This window comes from Mustela lutreola, chromosome 8 (assembly GCF_030435805.1).
Source record: "Mustela lutreola isolate mMusLut2 chromosome 8, mMusLut2.pri, whole genome shotgun sequence".
NCBI classification, from domain to species: domain Eukaryota; kingdom Metazoa; phylum Chordata; class Mammalia; order Carnivora; family Mustelidae; genus Mustela; species Mustela lutreola.
Genome location: NC_081297.1, coordinates 142,331,198 through 142,352,119, shown reverse-complemented (window position 1 = coordinate 142,352,119; position 20,922 = coordinate 142,331,198). Strand labels below are relative to the sequence as shown.

At 57.6% G+C, this 20,922-nt stretch overlaps 1 protein-coding gene across 3 annotated transcripts; it reads left to right on the top strand.

Moving 5' to 3' along the window:
* The first annotated feature begins 694 nt into the window (after positions 1-694).
* Positions 695-20,882, top strand: CBX7 (chromobox 7). 3 transcript variants are annotated; one of them, XM_059187006.1, is made up of 6 exons: positions 695-947; positions 3,111-3,154; positions 10,025-10,090; positions 14,459-14,525; positions 17,323-17,395; positions 17,738-20,882. In XM_059187006.1, the coding sequence occupies exons 1-6, from the start codon at positions 879-881 to the stop codon at positions 17,890-17,892; spliced, it is 474 nt and encodes a 157-aa protein (XP_059042989.1). In that variant the 5' UTR covers positions 695-878; the 3' UTR covers positions 17,893-20,882. The 3 variants fall into 3 exon arrangements, with proteins under 3 accessions (XP_059042989.1, XP_059042987.1, XP_059042988.1); XM_059187004.1 differs by having other exon boundaries at positions 17,044-17,395; XM_059187005.1 differs by lacking the exon at positions 10,025-10,090 and having other exon boundaries at positions 17,044-17,395.
* Positions 20,883-20,922: the final 40 nt, after the last annotated feature.

Here is a 20,922-nt window from a genome sequence, read left to right as displayed (position 1 = left end):
CGTCGAGGACCTCAAGATCCATTCATTCCACAAACAGTGGGACAACTATTATGTGCCGAACGCCAAGTGCGTGGCGGAAAAGCCCGCCCCCGCCACACCTGCTGCGAGTTACTGCCTAGCTGGGGGCCTCCGCACAGCCGCCCACGGACGGACGGACGGACGAACATGCAAGCGCCTGCTCAGGACTGGCCCAACCACGCCGTCTCCCGAGCCCGGACCCAAAGGCCTCGGTCCGCAGACGCGAATCTCGGCCGGCCCCGCCCTCCCGCCGCTCGGGGGTCCGCGCCCCGGCCCCGCCCGCTTCGCTGTGGGAGGGGAGACACATGGCCTCCGCGCTCGGCCCGTTTCTCATCGGTCGAACCGGGGCGTGTCGTTTCCGGCCTCCCAGAGTCACCGGGAGCGTTTTAAGAAACGCGTCTCGGTCTTGAGATTTCGTTCCGCCCCGACACCAAGCGACGCCCGCGCCAAATAAGTCCCGCGGAACGGCGCCGCGGAGCAGCAGCACGCGGCCCCCGGTTCGGCGGCGGGGCGGGGCGGGGCTCCATCGGGGGCGGGGCGGGGCCCTCGGGGAGGGGGAGGCCCAGGAGGGAGGGGCGTGACCTGCCGGGCGCGAGCCGAGCCCCCGCCCCGCCCCCTCCTCGCGCGCTCGCTTGCTCGCTCGCTCGCGCAGAGGAAAACGTTGCGCAGGTTCAAAAATGGAACGTCGGCGGCGTGAGGGAGCGCGAGGGGGTGTGCGCGCGTGCGCGTGCGCGTGCGCGCCCGGGCGAGGGTGACGGGGTCCCCGCCGGCCCGAGCATCGCGCGCCTCAGCCGCGGCCCCGCAGCTCCGCCCCCGGCCCGGCCCGGCCCGGCCCCGGGCCCGCTCGCCCGCCGCCCCGCATGGAGCTGTCAGCCATCGGCGAGCAGGTGTTCGCGGTGGAGAGCATCCGGAAGAAGCGCGTGCGGAAGGTGAGGCTGCCTGGGGGCGGCTCCCAGGACCCCTGTGGGGTCCCCTGTTGTCCCCAGCACCGTCCCTTCCACGCTGGCGGCGAGGGGGAAAGTGGGGGCGGGGGCCCAGGCGGCTCCGCGCTGCTGGGCTCGTCTCCCCAGTCTGTGCCTCAGTTTCCCCTGCCACCTTGTAGGACGAGTAGAATAAAAGTTGTTGCCCCGGCATCCTGGAGGCAGCTGAGCCCGCCAGAGCTGGAGGTTGGGGTCAGACTGTAGGGATCCTGAACGCCATTCTTCCTCAACCTCCCCTTATTCTAAATAAGGGGAGATGGAGGCCCAAGTTAAGGAAAAGGCTCGCTGGTGTGTTGGCGTCGGAGCTGGGTCTTGAACTCAGGACTCCGGGCTCGGTACCGAGACCTTTGAAGTTGGAGGCGGAGCTTCAGCCTCCTGCCTCTGAGGTCTAACTCTGGACTTCAACCTTTTCGGATCCCTTCTACCCCCACCTCCGGCTTTCTCCCCGTCTTGCAGCGCACACCTCTCTGGCTTCCCCACCCCAACTCTCAGCCCCGCCCGGCCAAGCTCAGTGAAGCCGCCTACAGCGCTGGGGCATCCTCTAAGCTCCTCCCCCTTCCATTCGCCTCCAAAACATGCCCTGCAATTGAAAGAGGCATCTGTTCCATTGGGTTCGGGTACCCGCGCCTCGGGGGTTCACACTTCCTGTGCACCTGTTTGCAGAGTGGTCTCCTCAGACGAGAGGTGGGGGATGGAAGCCCTTGGGGAAAGTCCTTCCGGCGCTCACCACCATCTTTTCCCCTTTTCTGCAGCCCTTTGGGAGGCTCCAGTGGCAGGGCTGGGAGGGATCTTAGAGGTCACCGGCTCCTGTTTGACAGAGGCAGAGACTGAGACCCAGGCAGAGGAAATGACCTGGTCAAGGTCACACAGCAAGGCGGAGATGGGGGTAGAGCAGGAGCTCAAGTTGACTAATGGCTAGCTCATCTTTAGAGAGAGAAAACTCAGTCCTGGCATCGAGAGCCAAGGATGAAGGTCGAGGTGTGCCAGAGGCTTTTCTTCCTTCTGCTCTGATGGGGTTGAACTCTTAGGGCTGCCCCTCCTCCTTCTCCCTTCCTCCAGGATTTCCTCGATTTTAATTTATTCCACAAAGCCCAGTGCTTTCCACGCACAGTAGCCTAAGCAGATACAGTGGTTATACTCCTTATGGTAGTGCCAGAAAGTGAAGGACATCATTCCTTCAGCTGTTCCCTCAAAATATATTTATTGAGGTTCTTTTATGTACCAGGCACCATTCTAAGCCCCAGGGAAGCAGACATCCCTTCCCTCATGGAGCCAGCATTCTGGCAGAGGAGACAAGCAATGAACAAGGAAATAAACACAGATGCCTTCCAGGGGGGGCTGTGTGCTATGCAGAAGGAGAACTGGAAGGTGGGAGGGATGGTGTTAGAAGGGTTAGTCAGGGCGGGCATCTTTGAGGAGGTGACATATCTTGGTCTTAGAGTTCTGGTGCCCATGGTGTGGGACTGGAAAGCCAGGCCCCTGTCAATGAGGAAGGGAGGGGTCAGACTCTATTTTCTAACTACTGGAGAAGAGACCATCACTCCTGAAGGTGGAGACTTTGTCAGCCTTTTCCGGGGTCCTGCCAGGGTCTTTTGAGTTAAAAGCCCTACAGTCATTTGCCTGTCAACCCCTGGACCAGAGGCAGCCTCTCCCAGGAAAGCAGCTGGTGGGGCTAGAGCCATTGGAAACATGCCAGTGAGGAATTTTCTAGAATTTGGAGAGTCTTCTGTTCGAAAATGTTAGAGGAGTTATGGTCTTAGCCCTGGGACTCTGGGCACTGGATCTTTGGCGATACACGCCCCATGTGGCCTTAGTTTCCCCATGTGTGACATGGGCTCTGAGCTGCCACAGAAGCCCCAGAAATCTTTGGGGCCAGATGCCTTCCTGTGCTTTCACAGAAAGGACAATCTGGGATAGTCATGCAGCAGCCAAAGTTTGGGTGTCTCTGGGTTGGTGGGGATCTGGTGCAGAGTGAGCAGGGGGTGGAGTGTCCCTGGGCTGTGTATGTCTTGGGGGAACATCAGTCTGCAGAAAGTATTGGGCCTTACTGTCCTGTGAGTGGTTGTTGGGGCAGCTGTGTATCTCACTGTGTCTGCTTCTCTCTCTTCCCAGGGTAAAGTCGAGTATCTCGTGAAGTGGAAAGGATGGCCTCCAAAGTAAGGCTCCTCTGTGTGTCTGTGTCTGCCTAACTGTTCAGTCTTCATTTGCCTTTTGCCTCTCTCCCACCTAGCTTTTAGCTCCAGCTGCTTTAGTGGCATTCGAAGCTTGATTAAATCTTCCTCTTCTCTGGGCCTCTGTTTCCCCTCTGCCAGCTGAGGGGCTAGAGGGACATGAGGGTCAGAGTGGGCCCCACTCTTCTCTCCTGCTGCCCTCTGGGTTGAGCTCCATCTTCTTGCTGGAGCCTCCCCTCCCCTCTTCTGGTTTTTCCTGGCTCCTAGGAGGGGAAGGCCCAGTATCTTGGCTTCAGAGATGGCTGCTGGCCAGACAGAGGTAGAGCAAATACAGAGCTGAGTGCGGTTTGGGGGACTGGATAAGACAAGTCTAGCCGGTGGGGCATGAATCCGCAGTACCACAGTGCTAGGGCCAGAGCCTAAGCCCACTTTGCCTTTGGACAGCACTCTGCAGTCTACCAAACAGGTTTCCATACAGCCTTGTAAAGTAGGTATGATGGTAATCTCTAAAGATGAGAACACATGCTCAGAGAAGGTAAGCACCTTGCCTTAGGTCACACAGCAAGTGGAGGCAGAGGTGGGACTTGAATTGGCCTCCCCAGTTTCGGGTATCTCCTCTATGACTCCTCCATCTCAGAGTTGGGGGGTAGATTGCTGGGTCTAGGACCTCTCCCAGTGGCTCCACCTCTCCTGCTGAGGTCCAATCAGGAACCTTCTTACTAACCAATCACCTCCCAACAAGGGGGTGGCAGTGGGAAGGAATGAACCAGTCGTGGGGCCTCTTCATTGGTTTGTGGGTGCCCTGCCTCCCTGCCCTCCGTGCTAGGGACTGACTCCTGGAAACCCCCGTTGCCCAGAGCATCTGCTGTGTGTGCCAGGGGTTTTCTGCCCTGTTTGTGTTGAGAGCTGACCTGGTCCTGGGTTCTGGGAGCATCTTGGGGGCCTGGTAGGGAGACACAGCAGAGAGAAATACAACCTGTGTTCCCTCAGGTTCCCGATCTGCAAAATAGACTCTAGAGGGCAGGCCCAGCTCTCCTCTCTTACGCTCCTTCCCCTTGTGGGGTGCAAGTCCTGGGTGCAGGGGTTCAGGGCGACCTGCAGGCATCCTGAGGTCTGGCTTGGAGACTGGCCAACCTGAGAATGCGCTGGTCTACTCCTGCTGCCTCCCCCTGCCAACACCCTGGACCTGGAGGAGGAGCCCCTCCTCCTTGGGGCACATGAGAAGTGACGTTCTAGGCTGGGTGAAGGAGCAGGAGGAGTTGAGGCAGGGCTAGGAAAGGAAGATGCCTGGGGTGGGCAGCAGGAGCTCCGACCCCCTGGGTGTGCTCTCTCCCTTAGCTTCTGCACCGGAAGGCAATACATTGGAGCGTAATGACCAGCCTATTGGCCTTTCAGGCACTGCTGGCAATTTTTCCTCCTCAAAAGACCCCAGCTTTTAAAAGATTTCCTTCTCTAAACAGAGGTATTATCAAGGAAAAGTTCCTTCTTCTGCTTTTTCAATCCCACATGGATATGTCTGCCTATCAGAGCTTTAGCCAGGAGAGAAGGGCCTAGCACTCCAAGAGCACTCCCTCATGTTTCTGCTGGCTTGAGCCCCTGGCCCTGATGCTGCTTGTTTCGTCATATGCTGAGGCCACCAGGTGGGCCCTAGTGACAGCCTCTTGTGACTCCCTGGAGGGGTTCTAGGAACTAGAACCAGATGATCTGGGGTACCAATGGCTTCCTTGCACTTTGGTCCTGGGTTCCTGGCTGGCTCACAGCTGTCCAGGTCCCCAACATGGTGGGGCCTCTGCTTCCTGATTTACAAGTCGGAATAAGGAAGCCTCTATCACAGTGCTGTTGTGAGGACTGGGTGATGGAGATAGGTACCCAGTGCATTGTCAGATGGCCAGGCACTTAGGAAATGTTTGCTGTTAATGCAAAGTTAGACAGCTCAGCCTCTAGGTCTCCCTGCAGCCAGGAAAGGGATCTGGGAGATTCCATTCCTCATAGGAGCTCAGAGGAGGCTTAGAGATGGCTTAGGTCAGTCCCAGATGGTGAAACTGAGGCCCAAAGAGGGGAAACCATGATAAGACTATAACTTCCAACCCCATACGGTGTGGTACCTACTTCTGCCACCCACTGCATCACCCTACTTCACTGGGGAGGAAAATAGGTTCAATTAGGGGAAGAAGCAGAACCCCAGGCTCCTTTGTAATCCACTTGGGCTTTAGTCTCCCTCCCCACCTCAGGGGCCCTTGCTTGGAGAAGAGGCTGTGAAAGAGTGGGGGGAGTGGGTCGTTGGGCAGGCTGTTCCCTGCAGGCCTGGGAGCCTTGGCTAGGGTAGTGCCAGCCTTGTTAGGGAGGAGAGTCCGATTCTCCTGCTCAGCAACACCTTCCTCTCCCTGATCAAGGAGGCTTATATTAAATATCAGAAAGCATAATTTAGATATATACTCACTCTTTGCCAGGCCCTTGTTAGATCATTACATGCTTTGCCCATTTTCTGTCCGCAGCTGCAGACAAATGACTGCCCTTCCTCCCCAGCAGATGGGGCAGAGGAGCTATCTTGTTTGTTCTGGAAGGTACAGCAAATTGCCCAGGGAGGGGCTGGGGGCACAGGGCAGAGGATGTCAAATCGTTAGTTCCAGGCTCTCTGACCCATACAGACCCTCAGATACCCTGCCTGCCCAGGACTGCCGTTCCTGCTTTGGAAATGCATTCCTTGCTTCTTTTCCCACTTGTGAATACGACCCCATCTTTTAGGGAGGACTGCCTCCGTGGAGATTTGGTAATGATATTGTCAGTGGCCATAGCAGGCTGCTAATCCATAAGCACCTTGTATGAGTCAGGCATTGGCCCATTTTTAATTGCCTCTTGGCAACCCATTTTACAGATGGGCACACAGAAATCTAGCAGAGGAGTCTGTGCCCAGGGTCAAATACAACTGGGATGATTTGCACTATGGTTTGCCTGATCCCAGGGCTCGGGGACTAGAGCTTGTGATACACCATCAGCTCTGCAACTGAGGATCTTTTGCCTGTTCCTCTCTTGACCATTCAGAAGGAAGTGCTTCGGCTTTGGAGCCAGACCAGGCTGCCTTTGAACCCTAGTTCTGTAGCTTTACAAAGCCCTCTACCTCTGCACCTCCATTTCTCCACCTGTAAAGTAAGACCATAGCCTCACAGGACCCTGTGGAAGGCTGCCTGAGACAAAAGTTTCATAACCCTGTGCCAGGGACGGAGGAGGCGCGTCTTCCTCTTTCAACGCTGGGTTTGGGCAGCAGCAGCAGCAGAGTCCAGGGCTTTGGCCTGGCAGGTTTTCGCACTCCATTGTTACTGATTTAATTAACGCGTATTTGCTTTTATTATGTATCACACTGAGCTAAGTGCTTCACGTGGCTGAGCACATCTAATGGTCACTGAAGCCCCCAATACAGGGACCTTTGGTAGTCCCACTTCACGGATGAGTAAACGGACTAACCTGCGCACTGCCCCGCCCCTCAATCTCGGACCTGAGCGCGTCGCGCTGCTTCTCATTTTGGGGAGCTTTAAATCGGCCTGGGGGGACTGGGGCGGGCCTGGCTTTGGGGGACCCCGCCCCCTGCGCCGCGGGAGCCTGCGCAGCGCGGCTCAGGCGGGGCGGCCGGGAGCCTGTTTACCCGGTCTCGGGGGCGGGGCGGTCGGTCACGTGGCCGTGTTTACCTCGGGGCAGGCGCGATCCGTCCCCGCCCCCGCTCCCCATTGGCTGGCCTGGTAATCCGGGGCGCGCCCTCCTCCGTGCGTGCGCGCGCACGGCTGCTGCCCTGCAGGGGGCGGGGCGGGGCAAAGTAGGGCTCTCCGCCCCCCACGGAGCGCTGCGTTCCCGCTCTGCCGGCCAGTTGCTCTGCTCGCTCCACCCGCCCTGCCGCCCGCCCGCTGCACGCTCTGGTCTTGCCTGCGCCCAAAGCGCGTTTGCAATGGCTGTGGCCCCTGGCTCCCCGCATCGTGGAGCGGTGTTAATGGCCTCCACTTTAGGGGGCGGAGATGTCCAGAGAATTGAGACCGTAGTGCAGACTTCCAACCATTCCTCTCCCACAGCATGGAGCAGGACCAGCCCTCCTGCTGCTTACATAGTCTGAGCCTGTTAACACGCCTCCTGGCCCTGTAACAATTCCCCCTGAATCTACTGAGCCTTTCTGTGCACCCACTGTGTGCAAGGTCCCGGTCAGACACAGGACATGGTCAGGCACTCTCCGTCTCCCAAGAACATCACAGACCGGTGGGGAGCCAGATGCAGTGACAAGTGAGAGACCCAAAGGTAGAGAGTGGCCAAGATTCAACAGTTCCAACCACAGACGGGCCACTTACTGTCTCAGGGACCTTGGCAAGATGCTTACCTCTGTGCCTGTTTCTTCATCTTTAAATAGGGTAACCTACCCTATGGGGGTTTTATGAGGAATAGATGAGTCCTGGCAGTGAGTGGTGCTCTTACCATGATGGTGATGGTGGCGATTCTTAAGATGAGGAAATTGAGGTCCAGCGAAGGTTAGGGACTTGCCGGGAACCACACAGCACCCACATCAACAAAAAATGGGCAGGGCAGTGGGGAAGTGGGCAGGACAGAGAAGACTGGAACACTGTAGAGACATCTTAACAGCTAGAGGAGAGAGGGCGAGGCAGAGACAGGAGGAACACAAAATTCCTCCTTTCTTGTAACTTGTTACTGCTGAAGAAATCTAACCTTTGTTTTGCAAGAGGAAGTTCTGGAGTCTCTGCCAGTCTCTGGTTGCTTATACTTTGGGCTGTATGCAAAGTATCAGAAAAACCCGTTTCACTCTTAACCTTTCTTTAGGGTGAACAGAACTCTGCAGTGGCTTCAATATCATTCCCAGAGCACCCAGGGTGTGAGGCTGGGCACCCTGGAGAGGGCTTGCAGTCTGCCTGCCAGGATGCCAGCTGGATTCATCAGAAATTTTGGCAGGTGTCAATGCACCAGGCTGTGGAGAGCAGCAGAGGGGAGGGTGAATTCTGCAGGGAGCTTGAGGAGGCTGTCAGGGGAAGCTCTTAAAGGATGAGGAGGAGATCATGGAGGGACTGGCCCTCAGGTGGAGAGCACAGCCTGTAGAAGGGAGGCGTGATTGTGCCTGATCAGGCTGGGCATGGGGCACTTGGGTAGGGACTGTGAGGTCCTCAGGGCTCAGACCTTTGTTGCTGAGTGCACAGAGAGCCTGACACGGGGCCAACACAAAGTCGGTGTGAGGAAGTGCCGGTATAAGGAAGGAGGAAAGGATTCTGTCCTCCGGTAGCTTGTTCTTCGAATCCGGATTGGACTACTGGTGGCTGTCAGTTTAAGATGAAGGTTTTAGCTCAGCGGGTTAGGAGACAGCAGGAGCAGGGTCTCTACCCAGCCTCTTCCTGCCTCCTAACACCTTCCTGATGATTCCTGTTCACCTCCCTTGTTGCCCAGCAGAGCTGGGTGCAGCCTGGGCCAGAATCATAGTCCGTTGCTTTGGTGTTGTTTGTACATATACATGTATGCACATGAACATACTCGTGTTTATATGTTTGTACGTATGTTGTATATTCGAATATGTATATATACGGACACATTCAGGTACGTGTTTTAAAACTTTTCATTTTCCATTTATCAGCATCTGTTTATGGTGAGTGACCCTAGTTTTTCCATTTATGGAAATCATAAAGGGTTTGTTTTTTTTTTTTGGTAAGTTTATTATTATTTTTTTTTAGTAATCTCTACACCCAACATGGGGCTCAAATGCACGGCCCAGGACTAAGAGTTACATGCTCCTCTGACTGAGCCAGGGAGGTGCCCCTAAAGTTTGTTTTTATTTTTTTTTTAAAGATTTTATTTATTTATTTGACAGATAGAGATCACAAGTAGAGAGGCAGGCAGGGGCGGAGGTGGGGGAGCAGGCTCCCTGCTGAGCAGAGAGCCCGATGTGGGGCTCCATCCCAGGACCCAGGATCGTGACCTGAGCCGAAGGCAGAGGCTTTAACCCACTGAGCCACCCAGGCACCCCTAAAGTTTGTTTTTAAAATAAAATTATTAAACAAAACAAGTGAGCCGCTTTCGAGGCAGCCGTTAAGTAAATAGCCCAGGTGGAAGGAAGATGGCTTGAGCTATGAAGTGCTGAGCTGTCACTCCCCAGTCTGGCCCAACAGGGGGCGCTCTGTGGTCTGGGGTGGTGGAGGGTCCCCCTTCGAAATACCAAAGGGACCTGCCGTGGGATTGCGGCACCATTCAGTCGCTAGCCATCTACCTGGTTCCTGCTGCATGCCAGGCCTGGCAAGGAAACTTCAGGCCAGGCTGGGAAGGTACAGCTGTGTGCTAATGAGGGAGGGAGCAGCTCAGCCCAGTCAGCGGAGGCTGCACTGGGACCAGGGCTGGAAGGGTGGGCAGGGACAGCAGCCGGAAGCACGGAGCACTTCCTGTGCACCAGGCACTGTACTAGGCAGTTAGATGAACACGTTCAGCAGCACAAGAGTTCTTTACAGGTGGGAAAGTGGAGGCACAGGGACGTTGAGTAAATCCTTCAAGAGCTGGGATCTGAAACTAGGTGGTCTGGTGCCAGTGCCTCTGCCCTTGACCACATGCTCAGGCTTCTCACCAAAAGAGAGCCCCAGGAGCAGTGCCCTGTACTTCGGAGCATGAGGTCTAATTGGGAATTGGACACATTTCTTTGGAGGGTGGTGTGATTGGTACTCAGAATGAAGGGAGTTCTTATGTCGTCAGAGCCCCCTGACCTAGCCTGGGCAGCCAGGTACAGATTCTGTGAGTAGGTGGCAATTATGGGGGCCTAGACAGGGGTCGAGAGCCTGCAGGGAATGCTAGTGGGGAGCAGGGCAGCTTCTGACCTCCTGCTTCTCTCCCCAGATACAGCACGTGGGAGCCGGAAGAGCACATCCTGGACCCCCGCCTGGTCATGGCCTATGAGGAGAAGTAAGGGGGCCTCAGCCTGCCACTGGGGCTGGGCATGAGACAGGCTTTGAGGTTTCACATGGAGCCTACTGCTGGGTTGGCTCTGAACGAGGGGCATGGCCATGGGGTGGGGCAGGGGTTTGGCAGGAACAGCTGGGTCTAGTCTGCTGCTGGGAGAAGTCGGGGGGACATCAGGTCCCAGAGCAGCTGAGGGCCCTGGCTCCCTTTCCTGTTGCTGAGTGATGTTGGCCACTTCTCTAACCTCCCCACGCCTCACTCTCTGCTAAAGTGGGCCATCCCTCATAACACTGGCTCTGATTCCCCCAAGGTAGGACTTTCAATTGCTGTGATGGGTATAAAAATGCTTTACAGAGCTGCCCCTGTGTGAGGGGCAGAAATGTCCTTAATGGGCAGTCATGACCTTGGTGACAGATCCGAGAGAGATTCTCCGTAGAGAATCTCTCACCAAGAGAAGGAAAGTCCAGTGGAAGCTTGAGAGAGGGGAGGGACTGTGGCTTTGGAGCAAGGATGTTTAAGTTCTAGTCTCTTCCACTTGGCCACCTCCCAGCTTAGTGGCCCTGGGCAAGGCTCCTCTGGGCCTCAGTGTCCCTTATCTGCTCGTGCTCTGCTCTGATTCCGAAGGTAGGTCAGTGATTGGCGGCTCCATTGAAGGGCAGTGGCGATGCATCTCAGGGGGGAGCTTTTGACAAAGTGTTGTTGCTCCTGATGGGGGAGTCTTTTGAGTCTAGCCACCCCCGTCTGCTGCAGGAGCCCCAGCTGTACTAACCTCCCTGCCAGCAGGCAGCCCAAATCCTTGTGCCTCTTCCCAACTGCCCACCCTTACAGGGCGGGATCTTTGCAGAAAATCGTTTCCATTTGGCCCTTTACAGGAACCTCCTGAGATGGGGATGAGAGTCTCATCTGACAGATGAGGAAACTGAGGCTCTGGTGGCTAAGGAACTTGTTGGGGGTCACCTCACAGCTGGGAAGCCGCCTACCCAGGGCTTCACCCGGGCCTCCCGAATCCCAGTCCTGGGCCTTCCCCTGCCCCTCCCTGCCCCCCTTCCCACTGCTTCTCTGCAGGAAGTGTCTCGCTGCCCATTCCATGGGAAAGTCACCCCTGTTCTTCACTTTAAAAATTCAGGGTGTCCCCGTCCCACAGCTGTTCTCTGGCTCCTGGGCACTTGGTGGGGCCTTGATCCAAAAGGACTGGTGCTGGGGAGAATCCTGTGGAATGTCGTGGACTGCATGGAGGAGAGCGTCAGGCCGGTGTCCAAGTCCTGAATTAGAGTCCTGGCTCTGCCGCTCGCCAGCTGTGCGGCGGTGGGCAAGGTCTCCTCCTTCTCGGGCCTCATCCTCTTGATCTGTGGAGTGGGGACAGTCGTACTGACCTTGCAGGGCTCTCATGGGGAGCAAGGTGTATGAAAGCACTCTGTAGATCAGTGAGTGTGGGCACAGGTGTGCAAATTATCTCCCTGACGGTAACTAAGGCTCGTTCAGCAAGTCTTTAGTGAGGTTCTGCCATAAGCCAGACACTGTCCCTGGTGCTGGGGACACAGCGAAGGATCAAAACCAACAAACATCCCTATTTTCATGGGGCTCGACACACAATAAAAAAAAAACAAACAAACCAATAAGTGTGTATGATATCAGACGGTCATAACTGCTGCAAAGACAGGGTTGGGGGGAAGGGCTGGGGGAGGGGTGCAGGGAGCAGTGGGATGGTTAGGCGGGGGTGTTTGACCAGAGTCCTGAGGGAATGAGCCCAGCAAGTATTTTAGAGAAGAACATCCTAGGTGAAGAGAACAGTCTGTGCAAAGGCCCTGGGGTGAGAGCCAGTGTTTAGGGAACAGCACAGAGGCAAGTGTGGCTCTGAGTGTGACTGGCTGGAGTGGTGTGAGTTGAGCGAGGTGTGGGAGCTGAGGCAGGAGTAGGGCAGCTGAAGGAAGGGGGCGCACAGCTCAGGGAGTGCCTCCTAAGTCTCGCTGGAGGATTTGGATCTTACTTTGAATGAGTCAAAAAATGTAGCAGTTAAGGAACAAAGGAAGAGCTTGGAGACTTAGAGACCCACTGTGTGACTTTTGGCTTACTTCTCTCCCAGTCTTGGTGAAGAGGGGTAAAAGAGGGATGACGGCCCTTTAACCCCAGCCTTGGAGGGTTTTATTTATTTTATTTTATTTTTTAATTAAAAAAAAAATTTAAAAGATTTTTATTTATCTGTCAGCTAGAGAGAGACAGTGAGAGAGGGAATATTAGCAGGGGTAGTGGGAGAGGGAGAAGCAGACACCCTGCTGAGCAGGGAGCCCGATTGTGGGCTTGAGCCCAGGACCCTGGGATCATGACCTGAACCGAAGGCAGATGCTTAACCCACTGAAGCTCCCAGGCACCCCAGTCTGCACCTTGCAGGGTTTTAAAGAGACTCAGAAGGAGTCTGGCCAGGGGGCTCCTCTGTGGGGTCCCGCCCGCAGGGAAAGGCTGAGAGGGCACGCCTTGTAGGGTGCCACTGCCCTGCAGCCCTGGACATTGACGGGCAGGATCCAAGGCTGACAGAAACCAGGCCCTGGGTGGTGAGTCTGGATAGAACAGACCCCTTCCCCGTCGTGCACACGCACATGCACACACGCATGCACGCACACATGCACACTGCAGGTTAGAAACCAGGGTCATGCGGCCTGGGCTCCGGGCCTGCCCTGCTGGCCCTGGCTGGACCCTGGGCCTGACCCTCACTAGGCCTGGAGCCTGGAGCTCAGCAGCCGACGCTGTCAGAATTTTGGCATTGGGAAAGTGACTTAACCTCTCTGTGCCTCAGTTTCCCTGACGCTAAGGTGAGGAGAGTAACTGCGGCCCCCTCACAGGGCGGCCGTGAGGGGGAGGTAGAGTGATGCCTTGTGCAGAGTGTCCCGTGTGTGGTGATCGTCAATACCACCGTGGAGAAGTTGTAGACGTGCCACCACCCCTGTTCCTTCCCCTCCAGCTCTCCCTCTCCCCGTCTTCCTCCTCTTCCTCTCTTCTTTCTACCCCTCTCTCTTACACCTCACTTTATTATTTCACTTGCCCGCCCCCCATTTTGATAGATCCCAGGGATCTCTCTTGCTTCTCCCGAGAGCCCTGGTGGCCAGGGGAGAAGGGACCCTCTTGCTCCAGACGAGGACACTGAGGTCCAGAGGGGAGGTGACTGGCCAGGGTCTCCCGTGGGTCAGAGTGGAGCTGGGCCTGGAAGAGGGGGTCCGGGGGGGGGGCCAGCAGCGGCTTCTCAGAGAAGAGTCTCACCCTCAAAGGCCGGCAGGTCAGTCCTGGCAAGCTGAGTGGCTGGTGTCACAGTGTGATCAGACGGCTGGCTCCTGGGCCCCAAGGTGGGCTGACCCCCACGGGGACGGCGGGAGGGCTCAGTGCACAAGGCGCAGCTCCCCAGGAGGGAGGAGGGCTGAGGGAGAGGGCGAGGGGTGGAAACAGCTGCCCCGGACGGGCTGGACTCCCAGAGCTCAGATGGAGAGACCGCCTGGGGTCACACAGCCAGGAGGGGAAGTAGGGGTGCACCCCCGGCCTCCACATTCTCTCAGCTGCCCACATGGCCTCTGCAGTGGGGGCCACAGAAAGTGGGGCGGAATGAAATGAAATTGGCAGAATGAAAATGGCTCTGAAGTTTTCACCACCTCCGGCACTGCTGTCGTTGGAGTCTCTGTTGTGTTGTCTCGTGTGTGTCGTGTGTGTCATGTGTGGCTTTGTATGCATCCTCGGGTTGTGCCTGTGTGTTTGGGATGTGGGCAGGGCCCCCGGCAGAGAGCCTGGCATCCACTAGGGACTCAGTACAGGCGAGTTTCTCTCCTTTTCCCCAGCCAGATGATACAGGCGAGAGCCTGTCCTCTCCACCTGGGTCACGCACATCCCAAAGGGGGAAAGACCTGGGCAGAGCTTCATTACATGAGAACCATTCCAAGTCCCAGCAGCTCCCCCGGGGTCACTGGAGGCAAATTTGATTGACAGGTTTCTGTACCCCTCTCCCAAGAGTGGGAACCGATCTGTGTTGTTTTGGGGGCTGTACCCAGTGGTATGGAGAGCCGAGTTCTGGCGTGACTCTGGAGCCCAGTAAACACCCACGTACTTTCGGAGACGTCACCCAAGTACCCCCTCTGCAATTGGGACCAGTGGCTGTGCCCCCGCCCTTTTGCCAGATGGGGAGACTGAGGCCCTGGGATTTGAACATGGGACCCCACCGTTACGGTGTAAAGAGAGTAGTGGGGAGGAGTGCCTGCCCTAGGATTAGGGGGTGATGTATGGCGGGTCCCCCTTTCCCTGTAGACTGCAGAGCGCGAGGAGGAGCGGACGCTTCACTTTCCCTTAAATGTCACCCGTGTTTGCTTTTCTTCTGCCATCTGCTTTGCACCCCAGGGAGGAGCGAGACCGAGCATCGGGGTATAGGAAGAGAGGTCCGAAACCCAAGCGGCTTCTGCTGCAGGTAACCCCGTCAGCCTTGGTGCCCGCCCACAGGTCCCCTGTACCCCCGCCGGTCTCCCCCGCCCCATGCACTTGCACCAGCCAGTTGAGCTGGACCACTTGCCCTTCTTGCTCTGCTCAGGGCACTGTGGGGTGGGGGCACTCAGTGGGTAAGTCTCTGTGGGGGGAGGGAGGGAAGGAAGACAGCCTGGGTGGGAGGTGCTGTGGGGCTCAGGAGAGGGTGGATATATGGCGGATGGGAGCCTAAGATTTTGAAAGCTTAGAATCTTGTAAATAAGCCTTTATGAGGCTCAAAATCCCCCAAACACAAAATTGTAATATTTGGGGACCTCAGAAACATAGACTTTAGAATTGAGGAAACATGGGAGCCTGGGATTTTAGAACCCAAGGAAGGGAGACTCAGAATTCTGGAACTGTTGTCATGGGATGCCCTAGAAATGGGGAATTTTTGAGGAAGGGGAAACCTACAGGGTCCCCTTTTCCAGTCCTCTGCCACAGGCGGGCATCTAGACTCCGGGGCACCCCAAGTTACCCAGGTCTTGGGGCCACTTTGCTGACTTCACTGCTTTGCTTGGAAAGTGGATGGAGTTGGAAGTGAGGTGATTTGAGGCAAGTCTCTGCCCCTCTAGCTTGGACTTTCTCATCTGTAGAATTGGGATGACAAGCGTACCTGCTCTCCTTAGTTGAGTGAGGTTCACCCAGGGATTCGAAGCCGAATGATAAGGCTTCTTGGTCTACACACAGTGTGAGCCGCGGCCAGTCTCCTGCCCACTCTTGAGTGTGGATCACCCGAGGTTTTGGGCAGAAAAGATGGGTTTCCCTTCACGCAGTGGGCATTTTCCGTGGGGTTTGGCGTGAATTGGGTCCCAGGATGGAAGGTAGCATCCCTGCGTCAGACGTCTTGCCCAAACTTAGCAACTTAGAGCGGTGAACACTCAGCGTGTCACACAGTGTGATTGGTCCGGAGTTCAGGAGTCCTGTAGCTACTGCTTTAGTGACTCTAGTTCGGGTTACGGTCGTGATGTCAACCAGCGCACACCATCTGGAGATTTGGCCCGAGCGGAGCGCTCTGCGGCCGAGGCGGCTAGTCACGTGCCCACAAGTCAGCTCTGGTTGTTGACAGGAGGCCTGGTACTTTACACGTGGACCTCTCCAAGGGCTCCCTGGTGGCCTCACGGTGTGGCCACTGGCTTCCCCCAGAGCAGACGATCCAAGAGCAAGAGCAAGGGAGAAGCACAGTCTTTCATGGGCCAGCCTCACGAGCCCCATGGCACATCACCCGGGGCCCGAGGGGATGTGGGGTGACTTCCTTGAGGGGGGCCTTGCTGGGGCCCCGTTGGGGGCTGGCCACTCTGGTTTCTTCATCGTCTCACTGATGAAGAAACAGGCTCCGGGGAGGCCAGGAGTTTCCCCAGGGTGTCACAGCCTGGTCTGACCCCGGGGACTCCAGGATGCCGGTTCGGAGCTGCAGTCCTCTCTTGGTGAGGTGGAGAAGGGCAGAGAGCATCGTCTTGCAGGGTTGGAGTTTACTGGGCTCGAGATGGCTGCCGAGCCAGGCTGAAGAAGCAGGTTTAGGTAACGCTGCAGTGGGACAAGCCCTCCCAGCCTTGCAGCACTGTCCTGACCCCTGCCCTGCAGCCCTCCTCCTGGCCCGTAACACCCTGCACCCGGGGCCGAGTGCTAGGCCTACGCGGGCAGGACGGGAGACTGGAGCCTGTGGGTGTGATCTCTGCTCCCAGCTGGGGAGCGTTTGACCTACAGGCCCCATCTCACGGCCTTACTCTCTTCCTGGGGGCTCTTGGCCTCTGGTGACAGGTGGCAGCAGAAGGTATTGTCCCGGAGGGACCCGGGCCTTAGCACCAAAGATCTTCCTTGGATTTGTGCACAACTTGGCCCGAGTCAGTGAGACAAATCCTGGAGACAGAACTGCAGCCCTCCGGTGCTAGAGCACGTGTCCTCCAGCCCCATCTTAACCAGAGTGAGAGGTGGCATCGCCAGAGGGCTGTGCCGCGGCTTGGGGCCGAGGAGTAGCCCCTGGGCTGCGGGCAGAGGGCAGCCAGTGCCATGTGCCCCCCTTGGGGACTTGCCCAAGAATCTCAGGGCATCCACGTCACACCATCTCCTTGGCAAGCTGGCTGTTTCAGCCCTGGGGGTCCTTTAGTAGGCAAACATACCTTCCCGTGATGAATAACTCCGTAGTTTATCTGCTTCATAAATCCAGATTTGCTTTTCTTGGCCAGTTTTCAATTTGTCCTCTGGGATGCTCTCCTACTGTGCAGCTTCTGTCCCTGAGCCCTCTGCTACCCCCCAGGGAGATGCGGTGGCCCCAGGCCAGACCTGAGGCTGGGGCTGGTCAGGGGTGGCTTTCTGGGCGGGGTTGGTGGGGCTGGGGTAATGGCTGGCTCCGGGCCACGGAACACAGGGAAGGGCACTCCAGGCGGGAGGAACAGCATGAGCAAAGGCGCGGCAGCGGCGGGGAGGGCAGGGCTGACCCGCCGTGCCCTGGCTTGCCCCCGCAGCGGCTGTACAGCATGGACCTGCGGAGCTCCCACAAGGCCAAGGGCAAGGAGAAGCTCTGCTTCTCCCTGACGTGCCCACTCGGCAGCGGGAGCCCTGAGGGGGTGGTCAAGGCAGGGGCGCCCGAGCTGGTGGACAAGGGCCCCTTGGTGCCCGCCCTGCCCTTCCCGCTCCGCAAGCCGCGCAAGGCCCACAAGTACCTGCGGCTCTCACGCAAGAAGTTCCCGCCCCGCGGGCCTGACCTGGAGAGTCACAGCCATCCACGGGAGCTCTTCCTGCAGGAGCCAGCAGCCCCGGACGTCCTGCAGGCGGCCAGCGAGTGGGAGCCTGCTGAACAGCCCCCTGAGGAGGAGGGTAAGGTGGCCCCTCGCCCCCGCCCGGAGCCCCTGAGAGCTGGGGAGGTCCCTGGAGTCGGCAGGTCCAGCTGCTGCCATGCCCAGAGAGGGCCCAGGGCGCTCCCAAGGCCACCTAGCCTGTGGGGCGCTGGCACCGCCCTGGCCCTTCCTGTGACCCTGCTGCGGTGGTCATAGGCAGGGAAGACAAATGCAGTGACCTCCTCCTGGGGGTCCAGCCTTGAGCCAGGCCCAGAGCTGGGCGGGCAGGGGTCTGCATGCTGCCCCCACTTCCTGCTCCCGCCCTCCCAGGGCTGCGATCAGGGCCGTCCTCAGCCCCATCTTTCTCCCGTGCCTGCCGCAGATGGAGACCTGGCCGAGGGCCCCCCTCCTTGGACTCCTGTGCTCCCCCCAAGTGAAGTGACAGTGACCGATATCACCGCCAACTCCGTCACGGTCACCTTCCGCGAGGCCCAGGCGGCTGAGGGTTTCTTCCGGGATCGCGGCGGGAAGTTCTGAGTCATCATTTTTACTCTTCCTAAACTGTTTGCTTTTGGGCTTGGGGTGGGGACTTCCAGAGATGGGGAGGGGTTGGGGGCAGGGTAATTATTTTATTTAAAAAAATATGGAACAGGAGCAGGGGGCAAGATCCCGACGCTTTCCCACCACTTTCCCGCCACCTCGCCCCCTTTCTCTGCGCCTGACATTTACAGAAAGGCTCGGTGGTCTGCTTTGGGGGCGGGGCTGGGGCGGCCTGGCATTGCCCTGCCCGTCAGGGGGTCCTCTCCGGGCCAGGCTGGAGACCGGGCCTCCTGTTCTTGGATGCTTCCCTCACCGTTCTCTAGAGACGCAGCAGCTGGTCGCAGGAACCAAAGGAGAATGGGAGGGCCCAAACCCTCTCCCTTGAGCCCCCCACTCTTGCCTTTCTGGGTGGTTTCCCTTTTCCTTTTTGGGGGTGGGGGGGGTCCTTATTTTTAACTTTCCACTCCAGCTTTGTGGTGGGACATGGAGGCTGGCTTTGACCAAATATGACCTGGTCAAGACGAGGGGGCAGGAGGAGGCCTTTGAGGTTGTGGGGTACATCCCATGCCCTTCCTTGGGGGTGGCTGCCAGCTGAGCCCCTTCTCCCCGGGAGCCCCCCGACCATCACCTGGCCTGTGAGAAACACTCACGTGCACACCCAGCCACACGGGCGTGCACACACAGCCCTGGGATCCCGGGACCCGAGGCATTGTGTCTGCAGACACGCACAGTGGGTCTTGCAAACCTCCTGTTTAGAAACCCCGACCTGGTGAATTGTGGGGTGACTCCAAGCGCCTCAGAACTTGTCACGGGCAGCCCACACTTTCTAGCCTTGCTCAGCACGTCACAGGACGGGGTCTCTCCCGACACAGTTTGCTCGCAGCTGTCCGCACAGGGCCAGGTGGCCTCCGAGGCTCTGGGCATGCGGTGCGGGGCTGGGACTTCACCCGGCCAGCTGCAGGGGTGCCGAGGGTCAGCACAGGCTCTGAGGCACTTGGGCCCCGTCCTTCCTCCCCTGAGGGGCTCTCGTTTTCTCTGACTCAGGTGACTTTTGAACCCTACCCACTCTTCGCTTTTGCTATCCTCCCAGAGAGGGAGGGAGCATCCCACCACCTTCTCAGGGCAGCCTTCGACTCCTGAAACCCTTCCTCCTTCCCTTCCACGGCCCCTCCCCATTCAACCTAAATGCCACAGCCTAGAGTGACCTAGTGTTCCTGCAGGGGAGGGGACCTCTGCCATGTCTTCCTGCAGTGGGGCTGCCCTGGATGGTGGGTCAGGCTGTGCATAAGCCCAGCCAGCAAGGGGCTGTGGCTGCCAGAGGAGGGGCTCTTGTCTGCACAGATGTGCCCTGTGGCCAAGAGTAGTTTCCCAGGTCATGAGGAGGAGGGGCTGTTCCCCTGCCCCTTCTCCAGCCCAGTAAGGGAGAAAAAGCCAGGTGGGGCTGGGTACCAGGGAAGCAACAGTAGAGGCCACCTCCCTCCACTTCCCCCATCCTGAGTTGGGGCACTAGACGGTGGGACCTGCCCTCTCCCAGGGCCCTCTCCCCACTCTGCTTTGTCCTGAGGAAGTCAGCAGAATCCTGCTGAGACGGGGATAGGGCCATTCTTCCCCCAGACCCCTTCTTCCCAAGTTCCCAAACCAAAGACAGCCTGGACCCCATTTTTGTTTGGGGTGCCCTGCTGGCAAGATTCCTAAATCCCTGAGTCTATCTCCCCTTCCTCCTTAATCCTTCGTTGTCCAGGGTCAATTCAGTGCTTCCATTGGGGGGTGGTCCCCTCTGGTGGTTCCTTCCAGCCCAGGAAGTTGACTCTAGAGGAGTATATGGGGGCGGACCAGGGAAGGGGGCAGCAGAGTTACCCCTGCTCCCGCCCCATCCAGCTGTGAGACCCTGGGTCCCGGAAGGGCAACTTGGAGTTGGGGGTCTCTCCCAGGACATGGGCTCCCAACAGACGTGAGGGTGGTGGAGTGGAGGTGGCCCAGCGTCAGGGGCAGGGGGTCCTCTCTGATCGAAAGCTGTTGGTCGTGGCTTTGGGGCTGGGCTGGCAGCATGCAATAGAAGGCCTACAGCCCATCCCCCAGGGGATGTGGGACCTCGTCCTGCCTCTTGGGCTCTTTGAAAGAGCTGTTTGTGCAATTGGGGCTGGGGGGGCTGGGGGCCATTTGTGGAGTGAGAATGCTGACTTTCTCTCTGCTGCCGCAGGACAGATCTTGCCTCTTCCTCAGTCCTTTGTGATGCACAGGGCATCCCGCAGCTCAGAGAGGGCAGAACCCTGTGAGCCGGGGATCCCCACGGCTCCCCAGGACGGAGACTTCTATGAGGGGCTGGGTGTGGTCTTGCAGACCTTTGTCCAGCCCTGAGCGTCCCAGCGGGGCCTGGGACACTGAGCTCCCACCCTACCCCACCCCTCCCCAGAAGGCCAGTACTCGCCCAGGTGGGGGCGCTTAGAACGAGTGGGACAGCCTGTCCTTCCCTCCCCAGCCCCCGCCCATTTTGAATGTAGAGAGCCTGGGTGGTACTTGCCTCTTGCTGTGGCATGGGGCCAGGAGAGGATTCCCCCACCCCTGGCACGGCCACTTGCCATGCCCAGCCGAGCCCTGACATCCCTCCAGGGGGATGGTCCCATGGCTGACTCCCCACCCGCAGGGGGAGGCGCTGTGCCCGTGGGGGGTGGCTTAGCTTCGCTTCCGAAGCAGCCGGCCTGGCCTCCACATCTCAGCACAAGAACGCTGCCTTTGCACAGAATGAGCGTCGAGCTTTGTTCAGACAACATGAATGTATTTGGGAGGGTTGGGGGTGCGGGCTGATTCCAAGCACATGCCTTTTCCAAGTGTGTGTGTGCTGGGAGGGCTAGAGCGGGTGCAGAGCGCGGTTTATTTTTGTACTGATCTTGGTAAGAGACTGTATAGCATCTATTTATTTAGATGATTTATCTGGTAAATGAGGCAAAAAAATTATTAAAGATACATTAAAGATGATTTTGAAAAAAGCTCTTGCACTCGAGCCTTCACTTTTGACAGTGTCACAGC

Excerpts from the sequence above, each read along its gene's own strand:
- CBX7 (XM_059187004.1), top strand. The coding sequence starts at position 879 with ATGGAGCTGTCAGCCATCGGCGAGCAGGTGTTCGCGGTGGAGAGCATC. Across the intron at positions 948-3,110 it reads GGAAGAAGCGCGTGCGGAAG|GGTAAAGTCGAGTATCTCGT; the intron begins GTGAGGCTGCCT and ends CTCTCTTCCCAG. Across the intron at positions 10,091-14,458 it reads GTCATGGCCTATGAGGAGAA|GGAGGAGCGAGACCGAGCAT; the intron begins GTAAGGGGGCCT and ends TTTGCACCCCAG.